At 44.8% G+C, this 19,772-nt stretch overlaps 1 protein-coding gene across 1 annotated transcript; it reads right to left on the bottom strand.

Annotated features, from left to right (window-relative positions):
• Positions 1–1,596: 1,596 nt before the first annotated feature.
• On the bottom strand, positions 1,597–19,410 carry mrpl43 (mitochondrial ribosomal protein L43). Its single transcript, XM_068002089.1, has 3 exons — positions 19,161–19,410; positions 16,619–16,725; positions 1,597–1,922 (listed from the first exon to the last, which is right to left on the bottom strand). Exons 1-3 carry the CDS (start codon positions 19,289–19,291, stop codon positions 1,690–1,692), a joined length of 471 nt encoding a protein of 156 aa, XP_067858190.1. The 5' UTR covers positions 19,292–19,410; the 3' UTR covers positions 1,597–1,689.
• Positions 19,411–19,772: the final 362 nt, after the last annotated feature.

Consider the following 19,772-nt stretch of genomic DNA (forward strand, 5'->3'; position numbering starts at 1 on the left):
CATGAGCGGTGCCCACCGAACCACGGTAGAAGGCTCTACGTAAATGCAGGTTCCTTCTTTCTTTACTTATCGCAGACAGTTATAGCTCAATAGAAGGGAGTGGAAGGTACAGGGGAGAAACACGTAGAACAGTTATTTGTTAAAATTAAGTTTCAAATTGCAATTTCACTGAAAGAATTAATGTTCACTGGCTTACAAAGAGAGGAGGAATGGGGAAAACCACGTTCACTGAAATATGCCTTCTGAAATTTGACAACTCTGCAAGGAGTATATGATGAAACTTAGTAATATTCATTATTAAACTAGAACCATAAACACTACCCACACAGACTGCCCCACCCCAAAAGTGTTGATCGACAAGTTTGGATAAATCATTCCAAGTAAGTACAAATATGCAAATTAAAATAAAAGGGTCCAATTTTGTTTTAAAGGAAAAACAAACTTTCTAGCATATATAAACGGGTTTGCTGAACCCTGGTTTTGTGGTGTTATATCAGCATTGAATGTTCAAAAAACAAAAACTACTGTTACCTGAACTTTTCTTTTCTAAATGACAGGGTCACATTTTTGAACGAGCCCAATGTTTGATGAGGGGAGAATACTCATGGTCCGAACCTGGTTATTGTGGGACCTCCATCCTCACAGGCACATGCAAACAGGATGGGCACAAGGTTCTCTGTACGCAATCCAGCGTTTAAGGGGAGGACACTTACTAAGGTGATAGACTGCTTGTGATCACAAGGACAGTCTTACTGTGCCGTTTTTCTAAAGGATGAGGGGAGAGCCACGCAGTTTAGGTAGAATCTACTGGAAGCTTTATTTTGCCAATTTTCTTGACTGATTTTCTCTCCATCCCCTCCTGAAGAGAGTGATTTTTTACTGTGGGATGCTTCCACAGGCAGTGGTCATCCTTCTACCTTGTCCAAGTGTCTATTATTCCTACATAGGCCTTAACAAAGAATGTTAGTAGGCTATTTGACAATGGGGGCGTTACTGCTGAACCTGATATTCACTAACTCAGCACAGACCAGACAATTAATCCTAGTCTGTGTGGCTCAGTTACTCACCAGATAAACTCACTAAACCATGGGTGCAGTGGAGATATTTAAATTACTAGCCTCAGACCCCAGCATAGCACCTCCCCGACCCCACCCTTCTTTGACCCCCGTACTCTTCGGTATCTCGGCTAAGTAACCATTTCTAATGAGCAAGCCTTGACCGAGTGCTGGAGGGCTATTCGACTAGGTGCAGCATCACAGTCACGCCCGAATCCTGTCCTCACCTGTGCACATCCAGAGAGAGGGTTTGCTAGGTTGCGATCAGATCAACTTATCCTTTCCCTAACCAGAGAACCACTGCAACCAATTATTTTGCCCTCATGGCTCTTCCTAACTCAGCAGATTAGGGTTTGAAACCCGGGACCTTCCTGGCCTGTGCGGCGGTGACCTTTAGCTCTAAGCCATTGGGGAAGCCCAAGGACATTAACTTCTTCTGTATCTTTGTTAAGATTTCCACGCCCAAAGTTCGAACTTCAGATACTCCCTTACCGCACCAATGGGGGTTTCCATGTTATTAGAAGCACCACCACTCAACATGTCAGGGAGTTTGATTTAATTTTAAATAGAGAACATTAGGTTCACGTAACAACAGTCAATTCACTCAGGCATGGCTTAAGTCCATAACTTCTCTTCAGAGGGGGCCCTCCGGCCTCTCTCCGTCCTTCTTGAAGTCTTGCACGTTCAGGGCGCTGGATTTGTTGACAAACGGATTCCACTGGCCTTGTATGCTCGGGCTGTCTGTGTGAAATGGTTTGCGAATGCGGATTACGCCCAGACCCGACTGGCTGGCCATTTTCTGAATGAGCTGTGCAACTTCCTCAGCGGTCTTCCTGTTTACGGCCTCTTCTCTCACTGCTCCATTCACTGCAACGAGATGGGGACAGGAAAAAATGATTAAAAATCAGAAGGCGCCACTGGGTTATCGATAAAGCGTATCGAGGGGGTGTCAAACTTCTGATCCCAGTCCACGTGAGTTCGGAAAAGCAGCCAGCAATATATTTCAATACATTTAATCACTCTCGCCCTCCACCCTGTCACAGACCTTCCCATTTACATAGAAACATAGAAAATAGGAGCAAGAGTAGGCTATTCGGCCCTTCGGGCCTGCTCCGCCATTCAAAATGATTATGGCTGATCGTCTAACTCGGTACCCTGTTCCCGCTTTTCCCCCCCATATCCCTTGATCCCTTTAGCATTAAGAAATATATCTATCTCCTTCTTGAATACATCTAATGACTTGGCCTCCACTGCCTTCTGTGGTAGAGAATTCCACAGGTTCACCACCCTGAGTGAAGAAATTTCTCCTCATCTCGGTTCTAAATGGCATACCCCGTATCCTGAGACTGCGACCCCTGGTTCTGGACTCCCCAACCATCAGGAACATCTTCCCTGCATCTAGTCTGTCTAGTCCTGTTCTAATTTTATATGTTTCGATGAGATCACCCCTCATTCTTCTAAACTCTAGTGAATATAGGCCTGGTCGACCCAATCTCTCCTCATATGTCAGTCCAGCCATCCCAGGAATCAGTCTGGTAAACCTTCGTTGCACTCTCTCCATGGCAAGGACATCCTTCCTCAGATAAGGAGACCAAAACTGCACACAATACTCCAGATGTGGTCTCACCAAGGCCCTGTACAACTGCAGTAAGACATCCCTGCTCCTGTACTCAAATCCTCTTGCAATGAAGGCCAACATACCATTCGCCTTCCTAACTGCTTGCTGCACCTGAATGCTCGCTTTCAGCGACTGGTGTACAAGGACACCCAGGTCTCGTTGCACCTCCCCTTTTCCCAATCTATCACTATTCAGATAATCTGTCTCTCTGTTTTTACAACCAAAGTGGATAACCTCACATTTATCCACGTTATACTGCATCTGCCATGTTCTTGCCCACTCACCCAACTTGTCTAAATCACATTGGAGCCTCTTTGCATCCTCCTCACAGCTCACATTCCACCCCAGCTTTGTGTCGTTTGCAAACATGGAAATGTTACATTTAGTTCCCTCATCCAAATAATTGAAAATTGTTAATAGCTGGGGCCCAAGCACTGATCCCTGCGGTACCCAAGCACTGATCCCTGCGGTACCCCACTAGTCACTGCCTGCCACCCAGTAAAAGACCCATTTATTCCTATTCTCTGTTTCCTGTCTGTCAACCAATTCTCAATCCATGCCAGTATATTCCCCCCAATCCCATGTACTTTAATTTTGCACACTAACCTCTTGTGTGGGACCTTATCAAAAGCCTTCTGAAAATCCAAATACACCACATCCACTGGTTCTCCCTTATCTATTCTACTAGTTACATCCTCAAAAAACTCCAATAGATTTGTTAAGCATGATTTCCCTTTCATAAACCCATGCTGACTTTGTCCAATCCCGTTAATGCCTTCCAAGTTTAGGTTCACGGGACTCAATTTGTCATTTTTTGGTGTCGAGCTGTAACGGCTGTCTTGTGCGTCTGTTGTGAAATAGGATTCTTGGATCTGGTTGATTCCCGCTAAGCATACGGCTAATAACATCAGAAAGCAAAGCAGAGCCCTACAATCCTACTTGCACTAAAATGTCATATATATGTAGGTGTTGATGCGAGAATAAAGATTTTGTAGTTGTTACCCACTAGCCCACCACGCACTTAATCTGATAAATTGGCTCTGCTGCCATCTGATTCCCATCTGCCTGGTGGAGAACTTGAAAAGGAGCAATATAAAATAACTTTGTGTGTGATTTTTCCTCTTTTTCCACTGACAGATTTGCTCAGATCAGTTGCCAGTTTGCTTCTGGAGAGATCTGCATGTCTATAAATCATACTTATCTTTCCCCAGAAATTAATAACCTTTACAAGTATTGTAACGTACCAACAACAGTTAGTTTGCACACAAACCTATACAGATACTAAAATGTCATCTGACATCAACGTCGGAATACAGAAACTTGTTAGAATTTGCTTTCCATAAGCCAGACAAATCACAAACATCAATCAATAAATGTGCGCTGCGGTAACATGCCGATTGGAACAGGCTCACGAACCTGCTGTGATGAATTGTCCGTCAAACCTGTAAGACCGGTCAAAGGCGACGTAAACAGGCCTCACTTTGATTTCATCTTGCTCTGTTGAAAGTTTCTTCTCGGAAAGGAGTCAAGTTTGCTATTCTGCTTCATCAGGAGTTGGCTGGGGCTGTTTGTCACTTATCAAAAGGGGAGCTGTCAGTTTTGAAGTGTAAAACAGTAGAACTTGGTCGCTTGCGGTTCATTTAACTCCTCTTGGTGCCAGCGAGCTGTGAGATGCACATTCTGTGGCCGGGAGCTGCAGATTTGCACAAATCTGTCAGTTCCTGACATTTCTTGAAGAATCAGTGATTATTTCTTCATATATAAAAAAAAACTCAACTTTTTGGTCCCCCCGATATTTTCCCCTCCTGAAGATACTGACTCACGCTGGGACACAGATCCATGGCCACTTGCCGCTCTCTGGCATCTACATGGCTGTGTTATAGGTGTGAGCCTTGGTGGTGAGTACTGGCTGGCATTCACCTGTGCAGGTATCACAGCGCCCAGCCTGATCCAACCTTTATCCGATGCTAACCTGTGGTATGTACACAGCAGGGTGTCAGTGCAGAATAATTAGGAGGGGGAAAACACTGGTTGATTTTCATTTCACTGAGACCAATTGAAAATGCCCTTTCCACCAGCTCGGCACAGACTGGAGATCAAACCTGCGACTGCCCTGCGTCTGTACTATGCTGGGCAGCAAATCTTCAAACTGAGCCAACAGGGGGAGCCCAACAGCTAAAAGCGATTACAACTCAAAAGAGAGATGACAGAATGCGTCAACAACAAATTGCATTTATGTAGTGCCTTTAATGTAGAAAAACATAGAAACAGGAGTAGGCCATTCAGCCCCTCGAGTCTGTTCCGCCATTCAATTAGATCATGGGTGATCTGTATCTCAACTCCATCTACTCGCCTTGGTTCCATATCCCTTAACACTCTTGCCTAACAATAATCTATCAATTTCAGTTTTGAAATTTTCTATTGACCCCCCGCAGCCTCTTCCCCCAAAAAGCTGATGAGTTCCAGATTTCCACTACCCTTTGTGTGAAGAAATTCTTCCTGACAACACACCTGAACAGCCGAGCTCTAATTTTAAGGTTGTAACCTTGTTCTGGACTCCCCCACCAGAGGAAATAGTTTCTATCAAATCCATTAATCACCATAAACTCCTCAATTAGATCACCCCTTTATCTTCTATACTAAAGGGAATACAAGCCTAGTCTATGCAACCTGTCCTCATCATTTAATCCTTCAACATTCTAGACCTGCGGGAATAAACGGATGCCGAGCCAAGATTAGAAGCGATGACCACAAGTTTGGTCAAAGAGATGGGTTTTAATGGAGGGTATTAAAAAAGGGAGGTCAAGAGGCAGAGGGGTTTATTCAGGGAGCAAATTCTGGAGCATGAGACCCAGGCAGCCAATGGTGGGGATAAGGAAGGGGAGATGCACAAGAAGCTGGAGTCTGAGGAAGAGAGGTTGGGATGGGGGTTGTAGGAGGTTAGAAACAGAATAGCACCAAGCCATGGAGGGATTTAAACACAAGGCACATAACAAACATTTAATCAACATTATAATGAGCATCATCAGCAATCACTGGTAAAGACAGAGCTGCCACAATTGTAAGTAGATAAAGCAAAACTATAATGACATTATTTGATGGAATACAAATCTCTCTTGGGTGCAGTTTGTGTTATTGGATCTGAAAAGAGGGAAGCTGCAGCATTATCTTGGATGAGACGTTAAACTGAGACCTCGTCCACTCTCTCAGGTGGATTAAAAGATCCCATGACACTATTTCAAAGAAGAGCATAGAAGTTCTCTTCTAGCCTGTCCTGGCCAATATTTATCCCTTAACCAACATCACTTAAAAAAAACACAAATGATATGGTCATTATCATATTGCTGTTTGTGGGATCTTGCTGTGCGCAAACTGGCTGCCGCGAGTCCTGCATTACAACAGTGACTACACCTCAAAAAGTACTTCACTGGCTGTAAAATGCTTTGGGACGGCCTGAGGTCGTGAAAGGTGCTGTATAAATCCAAGTTTGTTCTTTCTTTATTATGGTCCATAGTTCATAAATCGATCCATTTCATGTATTAGCAGTCACATCATTGGGAGAGGTGACGTATTCAAACACCTGTGCACAAACTGTGGCTAGGAAGATTGATAAATTGCAAATTGTCACACTAGGAAGAGGTGGTGGAATTTAAAAAAAAACTTGACATTATGCACACACGTCAATCAGCCTACAAAAGAAGTGATAATAAATGAGGCAAACCAGTCTTTACTACACTGCAACTTATTGCAATCTAATTATCTGCCAGTGGTTTTGTAGACAAAAGCCTCTTGTGAGACTGTGCCTGGTTGCACAGCTCGATAACACCGACCTCGCTCCGTCTGACATTAAACAACCTCAAAGTCCAAGAACAATTAAATTCAATTCATATCATTTTTATTGGACTTGTCCTCATTCACTTAGCGTAGGCTACTGCTGTGCTACAAGAGAATATCAAAACTCGGAGATTCAATTATCCAACAATTTCCATTATTCACGATGGTGGGGGGTGGGGTGGGGAGGTTGGGTTCCCTCCACTGTGGGCAATAATGAAGGTTCTGTTGTATTTCATCATTCAGAAAAAAGAACTTGCATCTCTATAGTGCCTTTCACGACCTCAGGACGTCGCAGAGCGGTTTAAAGCCAATTAAGTAATTTTGAAGTGTAGTCACTGTTGTAATGGAGGAAACGTGGCAGCCTTTTTGTGCACAGCAAGCTCCCACAAACAGCAATGTGATAAAGTCCAGATAATCTGTTTTTAGTGATGTAGGTTGATGGATAAATATTGGCCAGGCCACCGGGGAGAACTCCCGTTCTTCAAAATAGTGCCATGGGATCTTTTACTTCCAGCTGAGAGGGCAGACGGGGCCTCGGTTTAACGTCTCATCTGAAAGACGGCACCTCCAACAGTGCAGCACTCCATCAATACTGCACTGGGGTGTCAGCCTAGATTATGTGCTCAAGTCTGGAGCGGGACTTGAACCCACGACTTCCTGACTCAAGAGGCGACTGAGAAACGGCTGACACGAGATATCCCATATACAACCATCTTATATATTGAAACTTACTTATAATATGACGACCTCACTCTACTGTAAACCCATCTCATGCACCAAAATTTTGATAGCACTGGTGTATCTTTTTATTTATTTGACAGGTACTTTTAAAGGAGAGTGTATTGGGGATGCAGGGCAGCATGGGGACGAGGGAGCCAGTGAGTATTTAAGGACCGTTGGTACATCCGGAACTTCCAGCAGGTGGGGGTTCGTACACAGATCACCAAACCTACCAGTAATCCTTTTTTTTCCATTCCTGGGAAACCCAGGTCGATCGCTACGGCCCATTAGCGTCGGACCCCAGTAAGGCTGAAAAGGGCAAGATGGAATCAAGTAGTGATGGTTGTACAGACCGTGAAAATGGTTAATGTCACAGTGAACAGATTCGGACTATCTTAGCCCATCACTTGAATCAGGCAAATGTTTTTTTTTTAAAAAATGACTAATATTATGCAGTGACTTATTCCAATACTGGCTGGATGACAAGGTGCTAATATGGACAATTAAGCAGCCCCAGCAGACAGAATTAGGGGCGTGAAGCCAATAGTCCTACTTACTTGCGAGTGCTGAATTTGTGTATCGATATCACAAATATTTATTTGCGTGCTTTATTCAAGGAATCGTGTGAAATGCAGTTTTTATTTTACAGTACAAGAGTAAATAAAAATTGAGAAATGTAAGCTACCAATAGCAAGCCTATTCTCTCTTCTGGGTGTTGATATCACGTTAGGGCCCCCTTTTGCCTGTAGGTCCCTCTTTAAGTATCATCTCGCTTGAGCTGCAAGGTCGCTGCACTCACCTCCATCAGCTTCAACGAGACACCAAAGCACTGCAGCCCTTTCTGGATCAAGCTGGGGTAGGGCTGGAAGATGACTGCCTACACCCTGCTGCTCCTCGGTCACTGCTTCATTTGTCAGCACCGTGTGGGTCTGGCACACGCAGATCCCGTTAATCGCCCCGGTCTTGGGAGCTGAATTTGACGTGCGAGGCTCACGCTGTCAAATGTACAATTTCCCGGAGCCACGGGGCAGCTCAGTGCTAGAGGGTGGATTATTCCCAGGGATGCATTTGTTGGAGGCCAATCGAAATTTGCATCACGTCTAAAAGGGTTAAATTATGAGGACAGGTTGCACAGACCAGGCTTGTACTCCCTCGAGTATAGAAAATTAAGGGATGATCTAATTGAAGTGTTTAAAATGATTAAAGGATTTGATACGGTAGATAGAAACTACTTCATCCGGTGGGAGAGTCCAGGATAAAGGGGCATAACCTTAAAATTAGAGCTAGGCTGTTCAAGGGTGATATCAGGAAGCTCCTCTTCACACAAAGGGCATTGGAAATTGGGAACTCTCTTCCCCAAAAAAAGCCTTTGAGGCTAGGGTTGAACATTTCAAAATTGAGATCGATATATTTTTGTCAGGCAAGGGTATTAAGGGTAACGGAACCAAGGCAGGTAGATGGAGTTAAGATACAGATCACCCACGATCTAATTGAATGGCGGAACAGGCTTGAGGGGCTGAATGGCCTTCTCCTGTTGCTATGTTCCACCCAGTGCTCTAAGGCAGCCTCTGTTTGTGAGTTATTGTCAAGGGTCCCCTGTTTTCCCACGGGATATTCAAATATAAAGTCTGATCAAAATTAAAACTTCCACCGTTATTTAAAGGTAATTGACAAAAGAACTAGAGGAGAGATGAGGAGAATTTTTTTTTTAATGCAGCGAGTTGTGATGATCTGGAATGCACTGCCTGAAAGGGAGGTGGAAGCAGATTCAATAATAACTTTCAAAAGGGAACTGGATAAATACTTGAAGGGGAAAAATCTGCAGGGCTATGGGGTAAAGGTCAGGGGGAGTGGGATTAATTGGATTGCTCGTTCAAAGAGCCCGCACAGGCACGATGGGCCGAATGGCCTCCTTCTGTGCAGTATGATTCTATGATGTGCACGTGGCTGGACCAGTACAGTATGGCCAAATAAGCAGACTGCAGCTGCCTGGTTAAAACAAAAAGCCCCCAAAATTTCGACAGAGAAATAACGCAGCTTCTGTTGGCTGAACCAAAATAAATATCAGGGTGGAACTGATGGTAGACACATCGTTTTGAGGCATTATAATACTACTGGATCAAGAAAAAGTACTTGAAGTGGCTGGGAGGGTGAGGGTTAAACTTGAGTACCAGAAAGTTCTTTTAAGCTTTGTTGGCCCATTGAGGCTGCACCTTAAAATAACCACAATTGTCAGGAGTACCTGGCTTGTTATCTTTGCTATTATCAGTCGAAGGCACTCCTGAGCTGTCATCTCCTTGTGGTATGTGTCGGCCACGAGCACTTAATGAATGAAAATTTCTGCCACAACACGACTAGGTTCTAATTTGGAACACAACCTCTTTTTAAAAAGCGCCTGATAATTGGCTGCTCCAGACTAAGTGCTCCTTCCATATCAAAGCTTTCAGAAAAGCTACAGTCGCAGCCAACTTTTAAAAAAAACGATGCCCCTGGTTCCAGCACTCCAGTCCACACTTGCCACCCCATGTGATCTGCTCCAGGAAGAAGAAAAAGCGAGAAGACCCCTGAATTACTGCAGAGAGTGCGCAGCCGGGATGGACAGGCTATCTCCTCCCCCCAAAATACAGCACGGTGGGGGTTTGTTTCACTCTTTATCCCCCCGTCAACAGTCTGGAGGCTGCAACACGTTCCTTATTACACAGGAAAGGAGCATGGCGGCGTAACGATTGAGGGAAAATCAATCGGTTACATCCGCAAGCTTGGAAAGAAGCCCTCTTTAATAACTAAGTGTCTTGGCTAAGTAACAAAGTCCTAAAGCAATGGGCTCTTTGGGACGTTCAACAAGATGGAAAGAACTTGCATTTATATAGCACCTTTCATGACCTCATGAAAATGCTAAAGCACTTTGCAACTAAATGAAGTACTTCTGAAGTGTAGTTACTGTTATGATGCAGGAAAAGCAGCAGCCAAGTTGCACACAGCAAGATCCCATAAACAGCAATGCGATAATAATCAGATAATCTGTTTTTAAGAGATGATGGTTGAGAGATAAATATTGGTGCAATATAAATGCAAATATTTCTTAACGCTTCTGTAGTATTGTTGCAGTGTGGGGAAAACCTCCCTATATAAAAGTCTTGCAATTTAGCGAGTGTGTCTGTCACACTGGAGGTGTCACACTCCAATTAAGCGTAACACTAACAGCTGATTGGCTGAAATGTCTTACATCGCCCATGACACACTACTGTCACAAGGAATCTGTGAACTACAGCTCCCAGAATACACTGTCACAAGCAGTCTGTTAACTACAGCTCCCAGAATACACTGCATCACAAGCAATCTGTGTACTACAGCCACCAGAATACACCAGTGACACAAGGAATGTGAACTACAGCTCCCAGAATACGGTGTCACAAGCAGTCTGTGTACTACAGCTCCCAGAATACATTGGTGCCACAAGCAATGTGTACTACAGCTCCCAGAATACGGTGTCACAAGCAATCTGCGTACTACAGCTCCCAGAATACATTGGTGCCACAAGCAATGTGTACTACAGCTCCCAGAATACAGTGTCACAAGCAATCTGCGTACTACAGCTCCCAGAATACATTGGTGCCACAAGCAATGTGTACTACAGCTCCCAGAATACATTGGTGCCACAAGCAATGTGTACTACAGCTCCCAGAATACACTGGTGTCACAAGGAACCAGTGTACTACAGCTCCCAGAATACACTGCATCACAAGCAATCTGCGTACTACAGCTCCCAGAATACAGTGTCACAAGCAATCTGCGTACTACAGCTCCCAGAATACAGTGTCACAAGCAATCTGCGTACTACAGCTCCCAGAATACACTGGTGTCACAAGCAATGTGTACTACAGCTCCCAGAATACGGTGTCACAAGCAATCTGCGTACTACAGCTCCCAGAATACAGTGTCACAAGCAATGTGTACTACAGCTCCCAGAATACAGTGTCACAAGCAATCTGCGTACTACAGCTCCCAGAATACACTGGTGTCACAAGGAACCAGTGTACTACAGCTCCCAGAATACGCTGTCACAAGCAGTCTGTGTACCACAGCTCCCGGAATACACTGTGTCACAAAGCAATCCGTATAGCCTGCAACAACATCACATTCTTGAATTAAAACACACAGGGAGTGTGATGAGGGAGACGAATTTCCTTGAACATTGTAAACATATTGGCCCAGAATTTGCTGAAAATATAATGGCGTGAACATAATTTGCAAATCGGATATGATATATGGGGGAATTGCAGTGGATGTGGTTACATGGACTTTACAGAAAGCCTTTGACCAGATTCCATACAGGAGACTAATGGAGAAGATTAAAGAGTACGGTATCGGGGTAAGAGCAACAAATTAGATGTAAATACCGGTTAGAAGGGAGGAAACAGAGAGTAGGATTTTAAGGGCAGTTACTCAGAGTGGTTGGTAGTAGTTCTTGATGTCCCACTGGCTTTTGTTCTGGGACCGCTTCTGTTCACTGTGTACATCAACGATTTGGCTATAGGGCTAGAGGGAGCAGTGTCCAAATTTGCAGAAGATACTCAAATAGGAGGCAAAGTAAGTATTCCCGAGGGTCTAGGAAGCTGCAAGGGGAATACTGATAACATGGTGGAATGAGCAACAGAGTGGCAAGTGGAATTCAATGTCAGTAAATGTTAGGTGGTAGATTTATTTTAAAATAAAATTAATAATCATTCTTTGAGTAAGGGGAAGGTTGGGTGATAAGAACATAAGAACATAAGAAATTGGAGCAGGAGTAGGCCAATCGGCCCCTCGAGCCTGCTCCGCCATTCAATAAGATCATGGCTGATCTGATCCCAACCACAAATCTAAAGAACACAAGAAGTCGGAGCAGGACCCGGCCACACAGCCCCTGGGCCCTCTCCGCCACCCAACAGGGCATTGACCGATCCGAACTCAGCTTCATGTCCAATTTCCTGCCCGCTCCCCATAACCCCTAATTCCCTTTACTTCTAGGAAACTGTCTATTTCTGTTTTAAATTTATCTAATGATGTAGCTTCCACATCATGAAAGAACAAGGAATTGCGGGGGTTCCGATTCATCAGACATTAAAATCAGTAAGTGGATAAGGCGAATGGAATATTGAGTTTTATGGCAAGAGTATAGAATATAAAAGTTACGATATAAACCTTAGTAAGGCCACATTTGGATACTGTTTGCAGTAGTGGGCTCCACACTATAGGAAGGATGATGAGGCAATAGAAAGGGTACAAGCGCAGATTCACGGAGGCACTGCCTGGTGCGAGGAAATATAAATAGAAAGACTTAAAAAAAATTGGGACTGCTTTCGTTCGCACAGAAGAGATTACGGGGTGATTTGATAGAGGTGTTTAAAATTATGAAGCGTTGGAACAGGAAATCTGGAACTCGCTCTCCCAAAAGGCTGTGGACGCTGGGACAATCGGAGCTTTCAAGACCGAGATAAATAATTTTTTGTTAGGTAAGGGTATCAAAGGGATATGGAGCAAAGGCGGATAAATGGAGCTAAGATACAGATCAGCCATGATCTAAACGAATGGCGGAGCAGGCTCGAGGGGCTGAACGGCCTACTCCTATTTCTATGGTAGACAGAAATAGTTTCCAGTGTTTGAATGAGGGGACATAGATATAAAATTAAATGTAAGTGATTTAGGACAGAGATCAGGAGAAATCTTTTCTCAAGAGAGGGTTGTGAGCTGTGGAAAGCACCACAGGAATTAGTGATTGAAGCAGAGGCCATCTTAACATTTAAGAGTAGGTCAGAAAGGTGGTTGAAGGAAAGGGAAGCAACATAGAAACAGGGCGAGCATATGGTTTAGGACTACTGCATGTGTGGGTGATAAATATCAGCATGGACTGGTTGGGCCGAACGGCCTATTTCCATGTTGTAATTTCTGTTTAATTCTCTGTAACCAGTCTCAGGTTTTAACATTAAACGATTTGTAGGTGTGGGCACCATCTTGTGGCCATAGGTTGCACTACACTGTTACAAGGGAAAACTTGAAAATTACTAATGGTGCTCAACATTTAATGGGGGGAAAAAAAAAATCACATTCAGAGAGTGGGGACACCAAAACCAATTGCTGTACATTTCACGCAAATTATTTTCTGGCTTTCAAAATGGCCACCAAGATGCGTAATCCGGTCAAGAACCAATGGACGATTGCAGCACAGGAGGCTGCCATTCGGCCCATTGAGTCAGTGCTGGCTCTTTGCTAGTCAGGATGCAAATCCACAAAACGGACTCCGAGAAAGCCCAAAATAACATTATCTATTCCGATTTTGATTGAAGGAGGAATAAAATCTGTGTGAAGGAGAGATCGAGCGAGCCAGACAGTGAGGCAGCGCGAGGGAGGGAGAGAGGCAGCGAGAGAGAGCGCGAAACCCGAAGAGAGAGCACGCGAGACAGCGAGAGAGAACGAGAAAGAAAGTGAGAGAGAGAGAGAGAGAGAGAGTTCAGACTTTCCTTTATCTTGCTCTTCATGATATCTCCACCAGGAGGCACCTTTACAGTCTTGATAGACTAGGATATGTGGCAAGCAAGTTTGTTTACTGCCTGATATAAACAGGAAACTACTCTTACTATATACGATTAACCGAGAATATGGCCAGTTGAAGCTAACAAATCAACTTTGATCTCGGCTACTAACTGTGCTCCCTTGTAACAACATTAACACACGTTTCCTCTTCTGGTTTTAGCGTCAACACTCCATCGCCAACATACAAGTCATGCCAAGCGGAGGACGGGCATAGGGCCTTGGGGAGGCAACTCTCGTCCTCTGTTCCCCACATCCCGACTTTCTCAATTGCCTTCCTAACCTTGAAACCTAAATGAAGTTATTTCAATTTAATTAAAAACTGGGATTAGAAACTGGAAACAGATTTAAGATAATTGCCAAAAGAACCAGAGGGGAGATGAGGACAATTGTTTTTTTTTAACGCAGTGAGTTGTTATGATCTGGAATACACTGCCTGAAAGTGTGGTGGAAGAGGATTCAATGGTAACAGGGTAAGATAAGGCAAAAAAGGGAAGCTTATGTCAGACACCGAGAGCTAAATACTGCAGAAAGCCTAGAGGAGTATAGAAAGTGCAGGGGTGAAATTAAAAAGGAAATCAGGAAAGCAAAGAGAGGGCATGAAAAAATACTGGCAAGTAAAATTAAGGAAAACCCAAAATTGTTTTATAAATACATAAAGAGCAAGAGGGTAACTAAGGAAAGAGCAGGGCCTGTAAGAGACCAAAAAGGTAACCTATGTGTGGAGGCGGAAGACGTGGGTCTGGCTCTTAATGAATACTTTGCGTGGGTCTTTACAAAAGAGGGGGACAATGCAGACATTGTAGTTAAGGAGGAGGAGTGTGAAATACTGGATGGAACAAACATGGTGAGAGGGGAAGTATTGAGGGGTTTAGCATCTTCGAAAGTAGATAAATCGCCAGGCCTGGATGAAATGTATCCCAGGCTGCCAAGAGAAGCAAGGGAGGAAATAGCGGAGGCTCTGACCATCATTTTACAATCCTCCGTGGCTACAGATGGAGGATTGGAGGACTGCTATTGTTGTACCACTGTTTAAAAAGGGAGAAAAAGGATAGACATAGTAATTACAGGCCAGTCAACCGTACCTCGGTGGTGGGCAAGTTATTGGAAACAATTCTGAGGTACGGTATAAATCATCATTTAGAAAGGCAGAGATTAATCAAGGACAGTCAGCATGGATTTGTTAAGGGAAGGTCGTGTCCGACTAAGTTGATTGAATTTTTTGAGGCGGTAACAAGGAGGGTCGATGAGGGTAGCGCATTTGATGTAGTCTACATGGATTTTGACAAGGTTCCACGTGGCAGACTGGTCAAAAAAGTAAAATCCCGTGGGATCCAAGGGAAAGTGGCAAGTTGGATCCAAAATTGACTCAGTGGAAGGAAGCGAAGGGTAATGGTCGACGGGTGTTTTTGTGACTGGAAGGCTGTTTCCAGTGGGGTTCCACAGGGTATATATTAATGATTTAGGCTTAAATGTAAGGGACATAATTAAGAAGTTTGCAGATGATACAAAAATTGGCCATGTGGTTGATAGTGAGGAGGAAAGCTGTAGACTGCAGGAAGATATCAATGGACTGGTCAGGTGGGCAGAAAAGTGGCAAATGGAATTCAATCCAGCGAAGTGTGAGGTAATGCATTTGGGGAGGGCAAACAAGGCAAGGGAATACACAATAAATGGGAAGATATTGAGGTGTAGAGGAACAGAGGGACCTTGGAGTGCATGTCTACAGTTCCCTGAAGGTAGCAGGATAGATAGATAAGGTGGTTAAAAAGGCATACCAAATACTTTCCTTTATTAGCCGAGGCAAAGAATGTAAGAGCAGGGAGGTTATGCTAGAATTGTATAAAACACTAGTTAGGCCACAGCTTGAGTACTGCGTACAGTTCTGGTCACCACATTGCAGGATGGATGTGATTGCACTGGAGAGGGTACAGAGGAGATTTACGAGGATGTCACCAGGACTGGAGAATTTTAGCTAGGAGGAAAGATTGGATAGGCTGAGGTTGTTTTCATTGAAACAGAGGAGGCTGAGGGGTGATTTAAAATTATGAGGGGCCTAGATAAAGTGGATAGGAAGGACCTATTTCCCTTAGCAGAGGGGTCAGTGACCAGGGGGCATAGATTTAAAGTAATTGGTAGAAGGATTAGACAGGAGCTGAGGAGAAATCTTTTCACCCAGAGGATGGTGGGGGTCTGGAACTCACTGCCTGAAAGGGTGGTAGAGGCAGAAACCCTCAACTCATTTAAAAATTACTTGGATGTGCACGAAGTGCCGTAACCTGCAGGGCTACGGACCAAGTGCTGGAAAGTGGGATTAAGCTGGATAGCTCTTTTTCGGCCGGCACAGACATGATGGGCTGAATGGCCTCCTTCTGTGCCACAACTTTCTATGATTCTATGATTCAATAGTAACTTTCAAAAGGGAATTGGATATGTGAAAAGGCAAAATTTACAGGTCTATGGGGAAAGAACAGAGGGAGTGGGACTAATGGATAGCTTTTTCAAAGAGCCAGCACAAGCACGATGGGCTGAATGCCCTCCTTCTGTGCTGTATGATTCTATGGAAAGCCCTAATTTTGATAGGAAGCAGATAAAAGATAAGGGTGTGAAACAACAAGTAAAGATGCAGGAACCAAAGTTGTGCCAAGAGGAAGGGAGGGCTAAAATCTACATTAATCTGGATCGCAGGCAACTGAGCTGGACAGGGCAGGGTGGCATGATCTGATTTTCTTCCCTGATTTTCTAGCATCTTTTCCTGGACAGAAAACAATCTTGCTGTCCCAAGTTACACGGGATCGGGAACAGTGCTCCCAGTACTCACAGTATTCCCCGACCAGCTTCGGAACGTTGCACCTTTTTGGCGTGACATACACCACAATCCCAGGATTCTGCTTTGCAAAATCGACCACGCCTTCTTCAATGAACTCTCTGTGGAGACCAAAGAACATTGCAAAAAGATATTTCAGACTCATACATATTTCATATTCCAGTTAAATGATATTTAATACATCCATCAGGTGGTAGATGGGCTGCCGCTTGATCGCCACCTTAAACATCCATTCCCTCCACCACCGGCGCACAGTGGCTGCCGTGTGTTCTATCCACAGGATACACTCCAGCAACTCGCCAAGGCTTCTTCAACTGCACCTCCCAAACCCGTGACCTCCACCAACTAGAAGGACAAGGGCAGCAGGTGCACGGGAACACCATCACCTCCATGCTCCCTTCCACGTCACACACCATCCCGACTTAAGACATATAATCAGCCGTTACTTCATCGTCGCTGGGTCACAATCCCGGAACTCCCTACTTAACAGCGCTGTGGGAGAACCTTCACTTCACGGACTGCAGCGGTGCAAGGCGGCGGCTCACCACCACCTTCTCAGGGGCAATAAATGCCGGCCTTGCCTGTGACGCCCACATCCCGAGAATGAATTTTAAAATAAATACTCTCACATTACATCCACACTACACCGCATTGCCGGTACAGACCGCATGGTCACTGCACTGACACCGGAACAAAGCAGATTGAGACTTACCAGGGAAGGGAGTCTCACTCTGGAGTCAGTTCAGGCCTTGACATCCCATTTGTGCACCAAAGATTAGCGTGAGGGGGTTGCTCCAAAACTAAATCTGTGGCGTGTGATTGCACGGTTCAGTGCAGCTCATCAAGTTACAGCACAGACTTCTGCCTAACCAAAGAAGACCGAGCTAGCGCTTTATACTCAGATATAGCTGCTTTCCAGCATAATCCAGATTGCTTTAATCGGATAATCATGAAAGAGCATAGTGCAAGTAAAAACAATCAGAGTTTGAAATTTCTTATGTTTACAGCAGGAGTGCCTGATCCTTTTGCTTTCATGGGAGCGTAAGACGGAGCCCCGGGGATACAGATAAAGGTTTAAATCTTTGATTTGCGTATATCTCAACTTGCTGATACGAGCAGATCTTGGGTGTTGTGATTTAGGATTTACCCAATGGAGAAAAACAGCCCTTTCCAAACCTCTAGGCCCACAAAACATAAACAGAACAAAACAGCAAATAAGGAATATGAGCACAGATAGGACTGAGTTTCCTAGGCCAGGTTGCCAGGGCTGGTTACCCCTGGTTTACAGGCCTGGAACCGTTATTTCTCTGGACAGTTCAGTTCAGTAAGTGCACTGCTCTGTGGGATACTGGTTCATACCCAGGCCCAATTCCCAGTCGGTGCTGAGCTAGCTGATCTCAGCTGGGAGGGGGTAAGGTTGCTATAATTGGCCTAAGCATCCTTGGGTTGGGTTGGGTTGGGGGTGAAAAGAGAAAGAATTTTTTAAAAAAAAGACTGGGTTCCCAATCCCGATCACTATTCAACGACTCCTGCTGAAAAGTGCATATGTGTGCATCGGGTGAGAAAAGGATCAGACCTGGCAGTGATGTTTAAAGAGATGCCGAGACATCTAGACTCACGTCCCTCCGAGAGTGAGAGATGACAGTGGCGGGCAATCAAACTTTTCTGCTCTTGGCTTCCAAGTGAGTGTCAAACACTCCCAGCTCAAGTACATAGAATTCCTCAAAGCTAGAACAGATTGTAGACCCAACTCCTCCATCAGTTGTATTCGATGATGTGTTTCTCTTCAGGTGTTTGTCCAATTTTGTTTGAAAATATCTGAACTACAGCAAGGTTATCTAATCCAGTAACCAACCACACTCTCAGTAACGCATCCTTAAATCTGATCTGAATCTACCTCTTCTCACCTTAAAACTCACCTTCCCTCTTGCCAATACAACTCCTAACTGATCCTCTTTATCTGAGCCGTCTTAATTTAAATACCTCAATCTCCCTCCATAGCCTTATTTCCAATGAGACAAGTTCCATTCTCCAGCCCCCTGATCATCTTAACAGCTCTTCGGTGCATGTTCCGAGAGGGCTTGACAGGGCAGATGCTGAGAGGCTGCTTCCCCTGGGCTGGAGTGTCCAGAACTAGAGGGCACGGTCGCAGGATAAGGGGTCGGCCATTCAAGACTCAGACGAGGAGGAATTTCTTCACCTAGATGGTCGTGAATATTTGGAATTCTCTCCCCCAGAGGGTTGTGGATGCTCAGATTGATAGATTTTTGGACTCTAGGGGAAATCAAGGGATAGGGGCGGAGTTGAGGTCAAAGATCAGCCACGATCTGATTGAATGGCGGAGCAGGCTCGAGGGGCCCTATGGCCAACTCCTACTCCTATTTCTTAAGTTCTTTTCCAGCTCAGGAAGAAGGAGAGATGCTCACGAGGAGGACTTTCCTGAGCTTGTTCTCCAGGACACATCCCCTTTAATGGGTCAGGCAGGGCTGAGGTGCAGTGCCTGAGAGAGGAGGAGGAGGAGGAGGGTGGTACTAACCTGACCCCTCTGCTGGTGGGGGCATCTTTACTGAAGACGATGCTCAGTCTCTTCAGCTGGCAGATGTATCTGCCCACTCCATTCTGCAAGACGCTCTGCAGGAAACGATTAGCAGTCCCTCGCGCCGTCATGTCTCCCACCCTCAAAACATCCCATCAACGGAAAGCACACTGACCCTCTCCGGAAGCAATTTATTTGTGCTCCACTCAAACCACTCCGAATAGCAATTCCCTCTCTTTCCTTCAGCATAGAGGTACGGGTGCACTGTGAAGCCGAGCATGAGAATGAAAAAAAAAAGGTTTAAAAAAAAATATATATATATATAAAATACAGTGTACTGCACTGCAAAATTCTCAGTGCAAAAATTCATGCAAAAAAATTGTGGCGCAAAATCATAATAATAGTAGAGAAAAGGCGCGGTGGCCGCCTGGGGTTCTGGACGCGAGGGTTCCGCTCACCACCTTCCCAGGCAGCGCCCGCCAGGGTTCCGATCCCCGGGTCAAGGTTCTATTCCCCGGGACAAAGTTCCATTGCCCGGGCCAGAGTTCTATTCCCCGGGACAAAGTTCCATTGCCCGGGCCAGAGTTCTATTCCCCGGGACAAAGTTCCACT

Source organism: Heptranchias perlo, chromosome 21 (assembly GCF_035084215.1).
Source record: "Heptranchias perlo isolate sHepPer1 chromosome 21, sHepPer1.hap1, whole genome shotgun sequence".
Taxonomy (NCBI): domain Eukaryota; kingdom Metazoa; phylum Chordata; class Chondrichthyes; order Hexanchiformes; family Hexanchidae; genus Heptranchias; species Heptranchias perlo.

Coding starts and splice junctions, on each gene's coding strand:
- mrpl43 (XM_068002089.1), bottom strand. CDS start 19,291: ATGACGGCGCGAGGGACTGCTAATCGTTTCCTGCAGAGCGTCTTGCAG. Junction 16,726..19,160: donor CCCACCAGCAGAGGGGTCAG/GTTAGTACCACC, acceptor TGGTCTCCACAG/AGAGTTCATTGAAGAAGGCG. Junction 1,923..16,618: donor GAAGCTGGTCGGGGAATACT/GTGAGTACTGGG, acceptor ATCTCGTTGCAG/TGAATGGAGCAGTGAGAGAA.